A 16,631-nucleotide genomic window follows, 5' to 3' on the forward strand; every position below is an offset into this window, starting at 1 on the left:
TTGTTTGGTTGCTTGCTTTTTTGTTTGTTTGTTTTTTTGTTTTTTTATTTGTTTTTTTTTTTTTTTTTTCCTGTGGTACTAGGGCCTTCCGCATGCTAGGCAAGCACTCCTACATCTTACTGAGTTATATCCCCAGCTGAAGATTAGTCTTTTGTCTGTAAATTACTATATATGTTGAAAGTATTAAGTACAATTATCAGTATGTGAAAGTCTATTAGTAATTGTCCTGAAGTTTAGGAGTATTTCAGTGCTTCAACAGATTCTTCTGTAGAAATACTGGTTTTGACATTTTATTATGCAGCTGTGCATAATTTGAGATAAATTCATGTAGACCAGGAATACCCATTTGAGGAACACTGCACAGGGCCTTCTTACTTTTCCCTACCAAGTTTTAATTTGAATACATGTAATTATACTGTCCTGAGTAGGAAGATATTAATGTACAGTATGTTTTATTTGGATTGAATATAAAGAATGATTAAGTAAGGATTTCTACAGCTGTCAAGCCCTGCCACTGGTCAAACACTACCTGCAAAACCTATAGCAAAAGAACAACAGCTATTTCATAGGGGAAACCCATCTTACTTTAGACTGCTTTATTTATAAGCCATAGTTTTTCTTTTTTGTTTGGTTTTTTATTTTGAGGGGTTTTATTATTATTTATTTTTTATGTTTATGAGTGTATTTCTTGTGATGCAATGCCACAGTGGTCAGAAGAGGGTTGGATCCCCTGGAACTGGAGTTATGTTTTAGCCGCCATGTGGGTGCTGGGAATCAAACCCCGATTATCTGCAGGAGCAACCAGTGCTCTTAACCTCTGAGCTGCCTTTCCAGCATCCCTCCCCCTTGTAGAGGCAGGCAGGGTCTCCCTGTAGCCCCAGCTGGTCTGGAACTCACCATGTAGACCAGGCTGGCCTCATCTCACAGAGACCCACTTGCATCTGCCTTCTGAGTACTGGAATTAAAGGCATGCACCACCATGCCTGGCATCAGCCATAGTTTCATATCTTGTAAAAACTGCTGTCTTGAATATAGACTCAGTTTGAATCCAGTTACTCTTCCTAGCTACTCAGAACATGGAAACAAATAGAGCCTCTTTGTCTGCAAATAGCACTTTCTTTGCTTCTACTCATCACAATTCAGAGTTGTTGTATCCTTATTGTTCTACCTGCTCTCTTTTAGATGCATTTTAGTTTGTGGACATTCATCCTAAAGGGTATTTGATAATAGAAAAGATCTGATCCACGTGATAGAACCATCACCTAAAATGTTTCCATGTTCATTATGTCCCTGTACTTTAGATACCTGTGTTCCAATTTTACAGCTTGGGTTCAGGTGGGAGGAATTTTTCTCATGGTCATGTTAGTAAATAGAGGAACTGAGCTTCAAGTTCATTTCAGATTACCTGCCTACAAAAATGTTCTTTTTATTAATATTAATGATATCAATACTGATGAACTTAATTACCATTGATTGTTTAAAGAATATGTTTTATACTTTACTAAGCACTTAGACTCCCATCTAAGGAAATGAGACAAACAAAAGTTAAGTAATTTGTTGAGTGGTTTAGAGACATAATTGAATACCAAAATGAGCCTGGTGGCACATACCTTTAATCCCAGAACTCAGGAGGCAGAGGCAGATGGATCTCTGTGAGTTTGAGGCCAACCTGATTTACATAGTGAGTCACAGACTAGCCAGGCTACATAGTAAGACCTTGCTTCCAAAAATTAAATGATAGATAGATGGGTGGGTGGATGGATGGATGGATGGATGGATGGATGGATGGATGGATGGATGGATAGATAGATAGATAGATAGATAGATAGATAGATAGATAGATAGATAGATAGATAGCAGCTGGAGAGATGGTTCAGTGGTTAAGAACACTGGCTGCATTTGCAGAGAACTGGGGTTTGATTGCCAGCACCACATGGTGGCTAACAACCATCCATAACTCCAGTCCAGGAAAATCACATATCCTCTTCAGACCTCCATGGGCATTGCACAATACAGGTACACTTACATACATGCAGGCATACATTCATACACATAAAATTAAAAAAATAATAAAATATTTTTTAAAAAAGAATCTGGACATGGTGGTTCACTGATTTAGTTCTGGCACTTGGGAGGCAGAGGCAAGAGGATTACCATGAATTCAAGTTCAGCCTGGGCTACAGAACAAGACCCTCATTGTTTAAAAAGGAAAGAAGCTAGGTGTGGCATACACCCTTAAAACAAGTGCTCAGGAAACAGGAAGCAGAGGCAGGTGGATCTCTGTGAGATCAAGGACAGCCTAGTCTGTATAGTGAGTTCCAGGTTAGCTGGGGATTCAGGGAGACCTTGTTGGAGGGAGGGAGGAAGGAAGAAAATTAAATATACTGTCTTGTTCTATGATATAATTGATGTATTTTTAAAAATCATTTATTTTTAATTAAATGTATATGTGTATGTCTGTTTGTGCGTATTTGCACATGTGAATGCAAGTACCCAAAGAGGCCAGAGAAGATCTGATGTGTTATGAACCAAATTCAGGTCCTGAGGAAGAGCAGAGTATATGCACATGCACTCTCAACTGTTGAGTCATCTCCTCAGCCCCTGGTTGATATTTTAATAATTAGGAACGTACCTGACAAGTGTTTTAAGTCTATATAAGATAATCTGTATGATTAAAATATATGATCTACAGTTACCACAAATTTACTAATTTTTTTCTAATTTCTTTTCATGTAAAAAATATTACTGATTTGATTATATGTTAATGCAGCCTTTCCAGCAGTATTCTGTCAGTAGTTAACAAAGTGCTTTTCTGTTTTCTTTTAGGTCCACCTCATTCATTTAACCGAGATGAGACAATAATCATTGCTTTGGCATCAGTCTCTGTTTTAGCTGTTTTGATAGTTGCCTTATGTTTTGGATACAGAATGTTGACAGGTAAACGAACAAAAATCCTACTTTCTGTTCCATCATTTAGTGAACATGAGGGGTTTAATCAAGAATTTTTTTCCTTAAAATTTTTTTTAAACATTTGTTTTTGTTGAGGGGAGGTAGGGGCTAGAGTGTTTCTGTATATGGAGGTCAGAGGACATATTGCAGGAATCAGTTCTCCTCTTCCACTGTGTAGGTTCTAGGGACTGAACTCAAGTCATCAGGCTTTGGCAGGAAGCACCTTTACATACTAAGCCCTATTTCTTCTTTTTAAAATCTCTATGGAAAATGTTTATACAAAGAAAAACCCTGTGCTACAGTAGCTTCCATCTTTGCCTTCAACAAACATTTTCTTCCAGGTTTTTTGTTTATTGTTTTGTCTTGAAACAAGGGTTCCCAGGTGGTCTAGGACTCACTATGTAGTCCAAAAGTTTTTGTTTTTAAATTTTATTTGTATTTATATGTATGTGTGTGTGTCTGTGTATGTCACGGGTGTGGGTGCTCACAGAGATCCCTTGGAACTGGAGTTGTATCTGGATGTAAGCTGCCTGATGTGAGTGCTGGGAACCAAACTCAGACCTTCTAGGAAAGTGGTGAGCTCTCTTAAGTACTGAACCATCTCTACAATCCTAAAAAATTTTTAATTTATCTAACATATCTGCCACCCAGCTCTAACAGTTATACATATAGGAGCTCTTACTTACATCTAAATCCCCACTCAGTACCCCCTTTCTTACCATTAAATTATTTTGAATCAAAACACAGCTACCACAGATCTATACATTCTTTAGTATTGTGTCTGTAATACAATGATTTAAAAACTGTATAACTGGGGACTAGAGAGATGGCTCAGTGCTTAAGAGAACTGGCTGCTCTGTCAGAGGACCTGGGTTCAATTCTCAGCACTCACATGAACTATCTGTAACTCCAGTTCCAGGGGATCCAATGCCTTCTTCTGATCTCTGTGGGTATTGCATGACACAGGTATGCTTATCATAAATGCAGACAATACACTCATACACATAAAACAAAAACAATAAATAAAATATTAAAAAACTGTATAATGATAATGCCGTTTTTTATATATGAAGAACTGACCACTAAGTGTCTACTCAGCTCTGATAAACTTTAGATTTGATAGGTTGTTTAGGAAATCAACATCCATTTGTTCATTTTAATAATTCTGATAAAATCTTGAAAGTTTTTGATATTTCTTAGGATCTTAAACTTTTAAACTAAATCATCATGGAAGTGTCTCACAGAATTCAGCTTTTATGCTGTTCATTATTCATCTTCACTGATCTGTGATCCCTAGTTTTAGTAAGCTGTATCAACCTCTCTGTAGCTCTTCTTTCTAACTCTAATAGTCAAAATGTCATAGCTTCATTTTAAGATAGTTGCATATTAACAAGTTCTTTTTCTTGTATCTATAGGAGACCGTAAGCAAGGTCTTCACAGTATGAACATGATGGAGGCCGCAACGTCAGAGCCCTCTCTTGACCTAGATAATCTGAAGCTGTTGGAGGTACGGTTGTTTTTAGATTTTTGACTATTATAACTATTACCAGGTTTCCTAATTAGTGCTACGTTTCATTTGATAACATCTCAGAAACCATTTTAAAAGTCTTGCTGGGCATGGTGGTTCACACCTCTAATTCTAGCACTCAGGAAGCAGAGGTAAGAAGAGTGCCTCAAATTTAAGCCTAACCTGGTCTACATAGCAAGTTCTAGGCCAGCCAGGGCTACATAGCTAGACCCTGTCTCAAAAAAATGAAATGAGCCAGGTGTGGTGGCACACTCCTTTAATCCCAGCACTTGGGAGACAGGGGTAGGCGGATCTCTGTGAGCTCAAGGCCAGCCTGGTCTACATAGTAAGTTCCAGGGAGACCCTGTCTCAAAAACGCACAAAAAAGAAATGAAACAAAATGAAAAGAAAGAAGGGAAGAGGAGAGGAAAGGGAAAGAAAGGAAAAAATAGAAAAACGTAGTGCTGTGATGAGTAATTTTATGATCTGTGTTAGGAATGACTTGTTGACTATGATCGTCAAACTACAGACTATTGAGTAATAGATGTGAGGGATTTTACTGTATAGAATATTTTCAGAACTTTCTGTTTGGCAAGAGAAATACAGTAAACAAAGTTAAAAGGCAAAATTTGAAATAAAATTCAATATAAAAGAGGAAAATTTATAAATAGCTGATATAAAGCAATGTAAAAGAAGTAGTGAATAAAGATGGACAAACTGGATGAACCTCCAATTTACAAAATGTGTAAGTGTGGCTAATAAATGTACATGAAGACATGCTGTTTACCACCCTGAGAAGTATCACCTAAAACATAGATGATTTACCTATGATTTGATTTAACTGTTTTAATACAACCTTTTTAGAGGTTAGCCTGTTTGTATGTGAGATATTACCTAGAAGTAGTAATATACAGCAAACATCCATAAAGAAATGGTGATAAATCCAAACCATTTAAATAAATAAATTCCCCAGAAGCCAAAAATGAAGAGATTTACATTTTTGGCGGGTTTTTTTTTTTTTTTTGTCTCTTTGAGACAGGGTCTCCCTGTAGCCCCAGCTGGCCTGGAACTCACTTTGTAGACCAGGGTGGCATCGAACTCACAGAGCTCCGCCTGCCTCTGCCTCCCGAGTGCTGGGATTACAGGCATGCACCACCATGCCAGGAGCCATTTTTTGGTTCTTTATATATTGAGGAAATTTTTATTATATCCTAGATGTTGTGAATACTGTAGTGTGGAGACCCAAAGCTCTTGTTATGTTCTGTGTGCTGATTTTTGTTGTTCACTTTACTAAGAAGTTAACTTGATTGACCACATAAACATCTCTTTGGTTAAAGCTCAGATCTCAGTTCAGTTATTTTCCTTTGCTAGAATCTGCCCCATGTATTCGTTGAATTTTCCATGTCTGACTTTTTCCTTTTGAAGACTACCCCCCGCCCTTTACTTTCTAGCAGCTCTCACTGCCTCAGATTATATCCTCAGATTCACAGGGCCAGAAAAGCCCTCTCTAACCATTAAGCTTCACTCCTCAAAGCTGATATCAGCCTGCCTTCAAGCTAAAAGCCATAAAAGTTGGTAGCTCACTTTATGCCATTCCTTTCTTCTAAGCCTTGATAGCTCTTAGAATATATCTGCTTTTGCTTATTCTTCAACGTGTATAGATCAATTGTCTTTAATTTTGTCCTGAGTGTGTAGTTCTTATCTCTAAGAAGAAGGTCAGGTAAGAGCTTCCTCAGTCATAACAGACTTCAGTCGAGTCTTCATAATGGAATAAACTGAAAGCAATAGAGAACTGCAGTATATCGTAGGGAATTGCATTTTATTCAGTAAATTTGATCGTTCAATATTAATATGAATTAATACCTTGTCTTTTTAAAAACAAACTTACAGCTGATTGGACGGGGTCGATATGGAGCAGTATATAAAGGTTCCTTGGATGAGCGTCCAGTTGCTGTAAAAGTATTTTCTTTTGCAAATCGTCAGAATTTTATAAATGAAAAAAACATTTACAGAGTGCCTTTGATGGAACACGACAACATTGCTCGCTTTATAGTTGGAGATGAGAGACTAACTGCAGATGGACGTATGGAGTATTTACTTGTGATGGAATATTATCCCAATGTAAGTTCTTCATAAAAGGAAGTGTCATTTGCAATATCTATCAATGAGATTTTCAGGCCACTGTAATACAGAGCATTGCTGATTTGCAAAATGGTTATTATTGTTCTACAGTGAAATAAGGATCTCATGCTAGAATTTGAGTTAAATGCATTACTGGGCTGTTATACTAAGACCATGTCTTTAAAAAAAACAAAAAATACAGCCAGGCATGGTGGCACACGCAATCAGGAGGCAGAGACAGGCGGATCTCTGTGAGTTCAAGGCCAGTCTGGTCTCCATTAGGGAATCCAGGCCAACTGGCTACTGGGAGACCTTGTCTCAAAAAGACCAAAACAAAACGAAAAAAACCCACAAATAACTGTATTTATTCAGCTTTCTTCTTTCTTTTCTTCTCTCTTTCTTCTCCCTCCTTCACTTCCTTATCTTTCTCCTCCTTCTCTTTCATTTTCTCTCTGTTTCTTTAGCTAATATTTTTCACTGGACATACCAGTACTTTGATTGGTATTCATTCTAGAAGCTGATAGTAGTTTGTAGATGCATCCCTCAGTATCCTCAGGCAGTTGCTTCTAGGACACCTTCCAACCAAACACAAGAAAATACTCAAGTTGGCTGCTATTCAGTTCCCTTGTATAAAATGCCCATTTGCATTTGCATATAATCCATGCACATCGTCTCTTGATTATACAGTATAAATGTCATATTAATAGTTGTACTGTGTTATTTATGGAGCAGTGACAAGAAAAAATAGTGTGCTAAGTACAGATGCAAAGATTTTTTTTGTTACTTGTGTGTTTTTCTTGTCTCTGTTGAAGATGAAACCCAGGCTTGTATATTCTAGACAAGTGATTTTTCCTTAAGCTAAATCCCCAGCCACTGAATCTACTCTTTTTTTAATCTAGTTAATTGAATCCTAGGATATAAAACCTGCAGGTATAGAGGACTGACTATATAGACTTATGAAACCCTTCTGTGTTCTACTTAAAAGCCGTAACAGTAGACGTTGTGACTTTGTTAAAGATATATTTTCCAAGCTAATCTGATAGACCAAAGAAGCTTTTAAATGGAAATAACCATTTATAATTTTAATATTTGAAACATAAAAATTTATATTTAAATTCTTTGTTTTTACCCTTTCCTCTCTTCTCTTCAGTAATACCTTGTAACACTTTCAAGATTCTGTCATACAATAGTTCATTTAGATTGTCATAGAACCCTAGTCTGTGCAAATCCTTCATAAGATTGTTTAACTTATCTCTTCCTGTTTCCACAAATTAATTTCACTCTTTTGGTATACTTTTTTCTTTCTATAGGGATCCCTATGCAAGTATTTGAGTCTCCATACAAGTGACTGGGTAAGCTCTTGCCGTCTGGCTCATTCTGTGACTAGAGGCCTGGCCTATCTTCATACTGAATTACCACGAGGAGGTAAGAATACTAATATGTTTGTTCAAAATTTACTAAGAGGACTTTTATTCATATCTTCAAAGTAAACTGTAATTTATATTGTTAAGCGATTGAATATTAACCAGTTGTTTGAAAGATCCAGCATGAGCAAACATATTTGAATGCAATGGGAAGAGTAAGAAAAAGGACTTCAAGAGGCTGGAGAGATGTCTCAGTGATTAAAAGCACCAGCTGCTCTTGGAGAAGACCTGTGTATTAGTCACTTTTCTGTTGCTGTGATAGAAACACTGACCCAAGCAATTTATAGAAGGAAGAGTTTATTTGAGCTTATGGTTCCAGGGGAATTGCAGTCCGTCATGGTAGGGAGGCATGGTGGCTGGAGGTGGCTAGAGCAGGAGCAGGAGAAGAGAAGCTCTCACATCATCACCAGGCACAGGAAGCAAGAGAGCGACTTGAGATCTGGCAAGGCTTAAGAACTCTCTAAGCCCACCCCCAGTGTTATGCTTCCTACAGGATAGCCACACCTTCTAAAACCTCCCAAAACAGCGCCATCATCTGGAGACAGAATATCCAAATAAATACTTGGAGCCTATGGGGGACATTTTCATTCAAACCATCATAACCTGGGTTCAGTTCACACGTGGTGGCTAAACCTTACATAACTCCAGTTCCAGGGGATCCAACACCCTCTTCTGACCTCTTCCGGCATTACATGACATAGGTGCACCTAAATACATGCAGGTAATACACTCATACACATAAAATAAAATAAATAATAAATAATTTTTTTTAAAAAGAAAAAGAACTTCAAGACTTTAGAGGATCTCCTAATGGATCTCATTAAACATTGAAGACTTTCCCTTCAAAAATATACATGTAGCTATCCTTTATTTTTTTTAGATTTTATTTATTTTTATGTGTATGAATATTTTACTTGCATTATGTAAGTGCATAGAAGCCAGAAGACAGCGTCAGATCCTTTTGAACTGGAGTTAAAGATGTATGTTAGCCACCATGTGAATGCTGGGAACTGAATCCTAATCTTCTGGAAGATGAGTACATTCTCTTAACTGCTGAGCTATCTCTTCAGCCCTACATGCAGCTATTCTTAGAAATGTTCTTTAGGGCTGCAGTATATCTCAGTGATAGAATGCTTCCTTAGCATGTATAAGGCCCTGGGTTTGATCTCTAATATCACAAGACCAGACAAAAAGTGTATAGTTTTTTCTTTTCCAGACCTCTTGAAGTCTGTTCATGAACCTTAGGGTAAGAATCTCTTAGCTAAGCTGTATTTTCCTTGTATTTATTTTGTTTGTGTAAATAAACTACGATGTATAATTCTTTAGCTTTAATATTATATGGACTTTGGAGCTTGCAGAGGACCCAGGCTCTATTCCCAGCACCCACATGGTGGCTAACAACGTCTATAACTCCAGTTCCAGGCGAATATGACACTCTCTTTTGACCTCCTCAGACATTGCATGATACGGATGCACTTACAAAATACAGGCAATACACTCATACACATAAAATGAAAATAAATAATTAAAATATTTTTAAGAGAAATTGCTAAAAAAAAGATATGGATCTTTATTCTATACATTGGTTTTGATATAATATGAAAGCATCTTTTTGTAAATCAATGCTTTTATTAGCTAGAATTAGATTTAGCCAAATTGGGGAGGGGCAGATAACAGTGACTTTATTAAGAAAGAAATTCTTTGGGGCTGGAGAGATGGCTCAGTGGTTTAGCAGACTTTTATAATTAATATAAGCCTTTCAGGCTGTCTTGTTCCAACCATCAGTCTGTTATTTTTGTTAATAAATAATAGTGATAACAAGGGCTAGAGAGATGGTTCAGCGGTTAAGAGCACTGACTACTCTTGAAGAGGACCAGGGGTTGATTCCCAACACCCACATGGCAGCTACGAACCGTCCTTAACTCCAGTTCCAGGGGAATCTGAAGCCCTCTTCTGACCTCCGCGGCATTGCACGAGACAGGTGCACTCACTTACATGCAGGCAATACACTCATACACATAAAATAAAAATAATAAATAAAATATATGAAAAAAGAAAGAAATTAGCTGGGGCTACAGGGAGACCCTGTCTCAAAAAGACCAAAAAGAAAAAAAAGAAAAAAGAAAGGAATTCTTTTCTTTCTCATATATATAAGAAGAATCTAAGAGAGACAGGCGAGATGGCACATACTTTATAATCCCCAAACTCAGGAGACTAAGGCAGGAGGATCATGAGATTAAGGCCATTTGAGGATTTATAGTGAGTTCCAAGCCACCTTAGGCTACATACTGAGGTCCTAATAGAAAACTAAGGGTATAGGACAGTGGTAGAGCTCTTGAGTAGCATATATAAGGTCCTGGAGTCAGTCCCCAGCACCAAGCAAAACAACAAACAACAAAAAAATGAACCTAAAAGGGGAGACTGGGACTGTGTTGGCAGCACTGTAATATTATTAGACTCAAGAATATTTCTTCTCCACCATCCTTTACATGTGGCTTTGATTTTCAAATTTACCCCTTTGTCTTTTGTGCTGTGTTATAAGTACTATAAGTAGCAGGAAGAAAAGGAAGAAGAGGAAAGGATTGTCCTCTTCTACCTCCAGAAGTCCCTCTCTTGTCTATGTTTTGTTTCCCAGAACTAGTTCACACATACTGGGAATATAGATTTTGTTTTGCCTTGTTTTTGTTTTTTTCTGAGTGAATTGCTGTTCAGATAATGTTGCATTCTGTCATTAAGTAGGAATGGGAGGGAGTTTGCCAGTGTTTCAGAACTGTCTTCTATTCCCTGTTATAACTGCAGTCTTCAGCTTCCATGCACAGTCTTGCTAGTTACACAAAGTATCTCTTAAATACATTTGCTTTCTCACTTTCTTTCACCATATACTTATATCACAGGCACCCCTAAATTAGCTTGGCTGTGAAAATTCTGTCTCTGTGCTTTCTCAAGTTTTCATCCCTTCTGTACCACATTTTCTTGTCTTGTGACCTGTCGATGCAGTCTCCCTGACCTCTTTGTGAAAAGAACTTTAGTGTATCCATTTACTAGATTGTTGTCCATTATATAATAGCATGGATCATCTTTTCTAGATGATGCTTCATATATAAATATTTTTTGAATAATTTATTGGACCATCTGTCTTGACATCTTGCCTTTCCTGAGTAGGGAATTGACCTGTTACTGCCTATGTCAGCAGCTTGATGCTCATGCTTTAGTGCTTTAGCACATTAGGCATTGGATGTGTTCCCTTACTTTTAAAAGCTGGCTTAAAACAGAATTTAAAATACCATCCTAATTCCCTTTTCAAGCTTTACATGATTCCACAAGGTTTTAAGTCAGACATTGACTGAAATGTTTTTAAGCAGCTGTTTTTCTCAAGTATTAGCTAATGATAACACTCCCTTTCTAAAAACTTTGTATAAGTATTATAGCTATTGAATTTATAGTTTTACCTAATTACTTAAAAAATATTCCCAAGTATATTATTTAAAAACATTTAAAGTTGTCCTTCCAGGGACTGGGGAGATAACTCCATGGGTAAAGTGCTTGCTGAGTACCCATATAAAAAGCTAGACACTGCAGTGAACTGGTAACCCCAGTAGTGCTGCAGGGCAGAGACAGAAGGATCTTGGGGGTTCACTGGCCAGCTTGCCTAGCCAAAATGGCCAGCTTCAGGTTCAGGGAGAGACCTTGTCTCAAATAAATTACGTGGAAAAGTGATTGTGGAAGACACTTGACCTCTATCCTCCACATGCCTACACAGGCAAGCACACACCTACATACGTGCTAACACTTGTATCCATCACACATGTACCCAAAAATTTTTAATTAAAATGTAATAGAGCATCCTTACAGATAATTCTGTTCTTTCCAGTGTCTTCAGATGGAACTTTGTTGCTTAGAATAAAAATTCAATAATAAGAAATAATATTGTTGCCAGGCGTGGTGGTGCACCCCTAAAATCCTTGTACTCCATATGCTGAGGCAGGAGAATCTCTGAGTTTGAGGATACCTACGCTTTAATAGCAAGACCCTGCTCAAAATAATAATAATAATAATAAATAATGCTATTATCTTGTGTTGCTTCAGAATAAGGAAAAGTTAAGCCTACTTACTCGTAAGTAGTTCTCCTTATGAACTTTTGTCCTTAAACCAATAGCAGTTTATGCTTGTTACCAAACAAAAACTAATGTGCGTACATATATGTATAAGCATATATTCACAGAGAGACTTTTTTTTGTTAAGACTTTTAAAATGTAATTAAAATAATGTTTGCTTTACTTTCCTTTAAGATAGTTGCTGAGTGCAGTGTTTTGCCTGGGGCATAGTCATAGTATGTTCTGTTCACTTCCTCACACACTCAAATAAAAAGAATTAAGATGAGTGCTTAGAGGAACAGAAAGGCAATCTGTATTTCTGCCTTTTGTCATAGGGGTGAGTCTTAGCCCATCTTGGCTCTGCTCTCTCCTTATCTTCTTTCCCTACTCCTTCTCTTCTTGACTTTTCTCTTTCCCACCCCCAAGCCACCCCTTTAGTAATAGCAGGAAACAGACTAACTTGTTCTCCCTTCTGGTTGCCTCACAGGCATGTTACATACTTTCTCCACCATTGGCTTATTTTTCCCTGAAGTATGTTTTTTTGTTTTGTTTTGTTTTTGTCTTTTTGAAGCAGGGTCTCCCTGTAGCCCCAGCTGTCCTGGAACTCACTATGTAGACCAGGCTGGCCTTGAACTCACAGAGATCCACTTGCCTCTGCCTCCGAAGTACTGGGACTACAGGCGTGTGCCACCACACCCAGCGGTCTTTTTGTTTAAGATTGATTTGGAAATCCAGGCCTAGTGGTTATGCCTTTAATCTCAGCACTTCACAGGCAGAGGCAAGTGGATCTCTGAGATTGAGGCCAGCCTAGTATACATAGAGAGTTCCAAGTCCAGCTGGGACTACAGGGAGACCCTGTCTCCAAAAGACAAAAAATAAAATAAATTTCAAAAATAAAGATTGAAGCCAGGCGTGGTGGCACTCGCCTTTAATCCCAGCAGTTAGGAGGTAGAGGCAGCACTCAGGAAGCAGAGGCAGATCTCTATGAGTTCACAGGGAGACCATGTCTCAAAAAGACCAGAATAAACAAACAGACGAACAAATAAATAAATAATAAAGATTGATTTCAAGAGTTAAGTGTGGCAGCTTGGGGAGGCTGATGCAGAGGATTTCTGTAAAGAATGATTTCGTATGAATATTAGCTCAAAATTATGCCACATTATTTATGGTGTGGCTTTATACTAAGTAAAAGATAAAGTTATTGCAAGAGTTGAGTAAAAGCCATGTTGGGAGGGAAAAACGATTCCTAAGAGTTCTACTCTCTCTGACCCCCCCACATGGCTGAACTTAAGCAAACTGGGATGTACTGTCACAGGTTTTACCTGTTAAGATATAGGAAAACAATAGAGATTCATATAAAAATCTTAGAGCCAATTTTTCATTGATACTTGTTCTAGACAAGCTGACTGAATGTGTGTATGTGTTGTTTATACCAAATATTCCTTTCTGTATTGCCTCTTTTTGTGTCTCAGAAATGAAGAGAAAGCCAGGCATGGTAGCACAAACCTGTTATCCCACGATTTGGGAGATAAAAGCAGAAGGATCAGGAGTTTAGGGTTATCCTCAGCCGTACAGAGACCAGCCTGAGCCTGTCTCAAAAAATATATTAGGAAATAATGAGTTGAAATTCTGAAGGGAGTCTTTGGTTTTGTTTAGACAGAGTCTTTCTTTGTGACCTATGTTAGCTTCAAACTCATGATCTTCCTGTCTCTGAATGCCAAGTGCTGGAATAATAGGCATGTGCCATGGAAACCAGCTTTCTACTGCCCCCCCAGTTTTTGTTTTTAAGAAAACTAATGGACAGAAAAATAGCACTATGTTCTGCACATATATAGCTCCTATTACCTGCATGTTTATTTTAGCACCAATAGTTCTATTTAAGCATTAATAAATATTTGAAATTATCCAAACAGATCATTACAAACCTGCAATTTCCCATCGAGATTTAAACAGCAGAAATGTCCTGGTAAAAAATGATGGAACGTGTGTTATTAGTGACTTTGGTTTGTCCATGAGGTTAACTGGAAACAGATTGGTGCGCCCAGGGGAAGAAGATAATGCAGCTATAAGTGAGGTGAGTGTGTAAAAAGCACCACACTGGCAGAATTCGAAAATACAATGCTCACAACAGTTATCCTTACGTACTGCCAATTGCAGACTCTTAGGAGTTAGAAAATAATGAAATACCAAATACATCGCATAAAGATCATTGTAAAGGTCACCATTTCATTTTGACAGACATTAGGAAGAAGTCTGTAGGAACTGATTACTGTGTTGTTTTGTGGGTTTTGTTTATTTGTTATGAAAAGAAGTTTATTAGATTGGCTGTTTTCATTTTTCTTGTTTGTTTAGTTTTTTTTTGTAAGCTCAGGTTAGCCTTGAATATGCCATTCTCCTGTCTCAGCCCCTCAAGGGCTGAGATTCAGCCAAGTACTACCAGCCAGGAATTGATTTTTGAAACAAGAGTAAGGTTACCAGTTGAGACTGGTCAGTCTTCTCTTTAATTATAATGCCAAATATATCCTTCCAGGCCCCTTTCTCTGTTTTCACATACAAATGTCTATATATACATGGAGATTTGTTGTTTTAAAGAATATTAAATGGTGTACATATTCCTTTGTAATTTCTTACTGTGTCTAGAGTTTTTCTTTTACTTTATTGATTACATTGCAAAGGTGGACAGTGAATAAAGGACAGTCTGCAGCTTCATAGATTTTTTTTTAATTAGCATAACTCAGGAATATCTACTTCACTCTTTTTTAGACAAGGTATTCCTGTAACCCCAGCTGTTGTGCCCTAGAACTCATTGTGTAGACTATCACAGGCTGAACTCACTCAATCTCACAGAATCTACCTGCCTCTGCTTCCCAAGTGCTGGGATTAAAGGTATATGCCACCACACCCACAACTTCACTCTTTTTAATTAATGAATAGTATTTACTAAAACAGATTTACTACAGTTAAATTATTCAGGGAGGACATTTTAGAGATTAAAAAAAGTAAGATCTACAAAGGTCCAGTGACATGCTTAGGGTCAGATAGTATATCATTAGCATGACTAAAATTTACACAACTTTTGGTCTAGTGTCTGCCCTTCAGAATATGCTATGTTCTGTTTCTGACCAATACCACTCTGTTTATCAGGTCGGCACAATTAGATATATGGCACCAGAAGTGCTGGAAGGAGCTGTGAACCTGAGGGACTGTGAATCAGCTCTGAAACAAGTCGACATGTATGCACTTGGACTGATCTACTGGGAGATATTTATGAGATGCACGGATCTTTTCCCAGGTAGGAGCTGTTGTCAAAGGAGGTGATACCGCTGTATCTTCTTTCTCAGTTGCATTAAATAACTCAATAGTTTGAAATAATCTTTGCCTTTATAAACCTTTAAGTTTATTGCCACCTAGTGTTTGGAAACATTATTAGCAAAAAGACGTAAATCATGGAAATTTTTTGTTTAAAAACAACTCTAGGTTTTCATCTGAGTACATCTTCATTACCAGTAGTAGGGTATCTGTGTTTTGTTTAGTCTCTAATTGCTTTAACAGACATCATTTTCCTAACCTATGCTATGAAGACTTGAGACAAACTACATTTATGTTTCTTGAGTTGAGCTTATAAGGAATTAGAAGCAATAAATTATTTATGAATGTTTTCTTTTTTATTCTTTGCTTTTCCTCTCTCCTTTCCTTCCTCCCTCTTTCTTTCCTACCTAAGCCCCTTCTGACTTCCCTTTTTTCTTCTCTTCTGTCTTTTCACTGAAAGGATGCTTATTTAATATGATTGCTTGTTTGAGACTTATGTTGAAATGGTCAAATTTTTCTCTCTTGATAAGATTGTATTACCGTTAGTCTTATTTTTTTTAAAAAAGTCACTAATATATACATTGCATTTTAAATTTCATATTGTTTGTAAAAATAATAGGTTTTTACTATGGTTTTCAGTCATGTATATGGCACATTTAAATCATATTCACAAACATTCTTACCCTCTCTTGTCCACTCCCTATTCCTACTGTCCTTCTATCCTGATACACAGACATAGCCTTGCTGGCATTTGTTGTTGTTTTCTTGGTGGTAGCATTGTGACTGGGTAATGAAAGCTCAGTGTAATTTTGATTTGCATTCCATTATAGCTAAGGATTTTGAATATTTTTTTTCACGTATTTATTGACCATTTGTACTTTCCTTTTTGGGGGGTGTTTGTTTTGTTTATTTTTTTTTTCGTTCTTTATATATTCTTAATCCTTTCTCGGGTGCATAGTTGACAAAGATTTTCTCCCATTCAATAGTCTGTTTCCTCTGATAATTGTTTACTTTGTTGTCCAAACTCCAGTTCCAGGGGATCTGACACTATCTTTTAACCTCAAAGGGCATTGTATAACATGAATGCACTTACATACATTCAGGCTAAATGCTCATATGTATACAATAAAATAATTAATAAATAAATAAAAATAATAATCTGCTGGGTGTGGTGGTGCACATCTTTAATCCCAGCAGAGGCAGGCAGATCTCTGTGAGTTCAAGGCC

General features: G+C 37.3%; 1 protein-coding gene across 2 annotated transcripts in view; it reads left to right on the top strand.

Moving 5' to 3' along the window:
• Positions 1-16,631, top strand: part of Bmpr2 (bone morphogenetic protein receptor type 2) — a 197,676-nt gene that overhangs the window by 155,999 nt on the left and 25,046 nt on the right. For both annotated transcript variants that reach the window (XM_017798761.2, XM_017798762.2), the window contains exons 4-9: positions 2,827-2,937; positions 4,365-4,456; positions 6,347-6,577; positions 7,888-8,002; positions 14,009-14,169; positions 15,240-15,387. In XM_017798761.2, coding sequence (XP_017654250.1) covers positions 2,827-2,937; positions 4,365-4,456; positions 6,347-6,577; positions 7,888-8,002; positions 14,009-14,169; positions 15,240-15,387 — 858 coding nt within the window. The remainder of the gene's footprint in view (positions 1-2,826; positions 2,938-4,364; positions 4,457-6,346; positions 6,578-7,887; positions 8,003-14,008; positions 14,170-15,239; positions 15,388-16,631) is intronic.

This window comes from Nannospalax galili, unplaced genomic scaffold, assembly GCF_000622305.1.
Source record: "Nannospalax galili isolate Female #2095 unplaced genomic scaffold, S.galili_v1.0 scaffold637, whole genome shotgun sequence".
In the NCBI taxonomy this organism is placed as follows: domain Eukaryota; kingdom Metazoa; phylum Chordata; class Mammalia; order Rodentia; family Spalacidae; genus Nannospalax; species Nannospalax galili.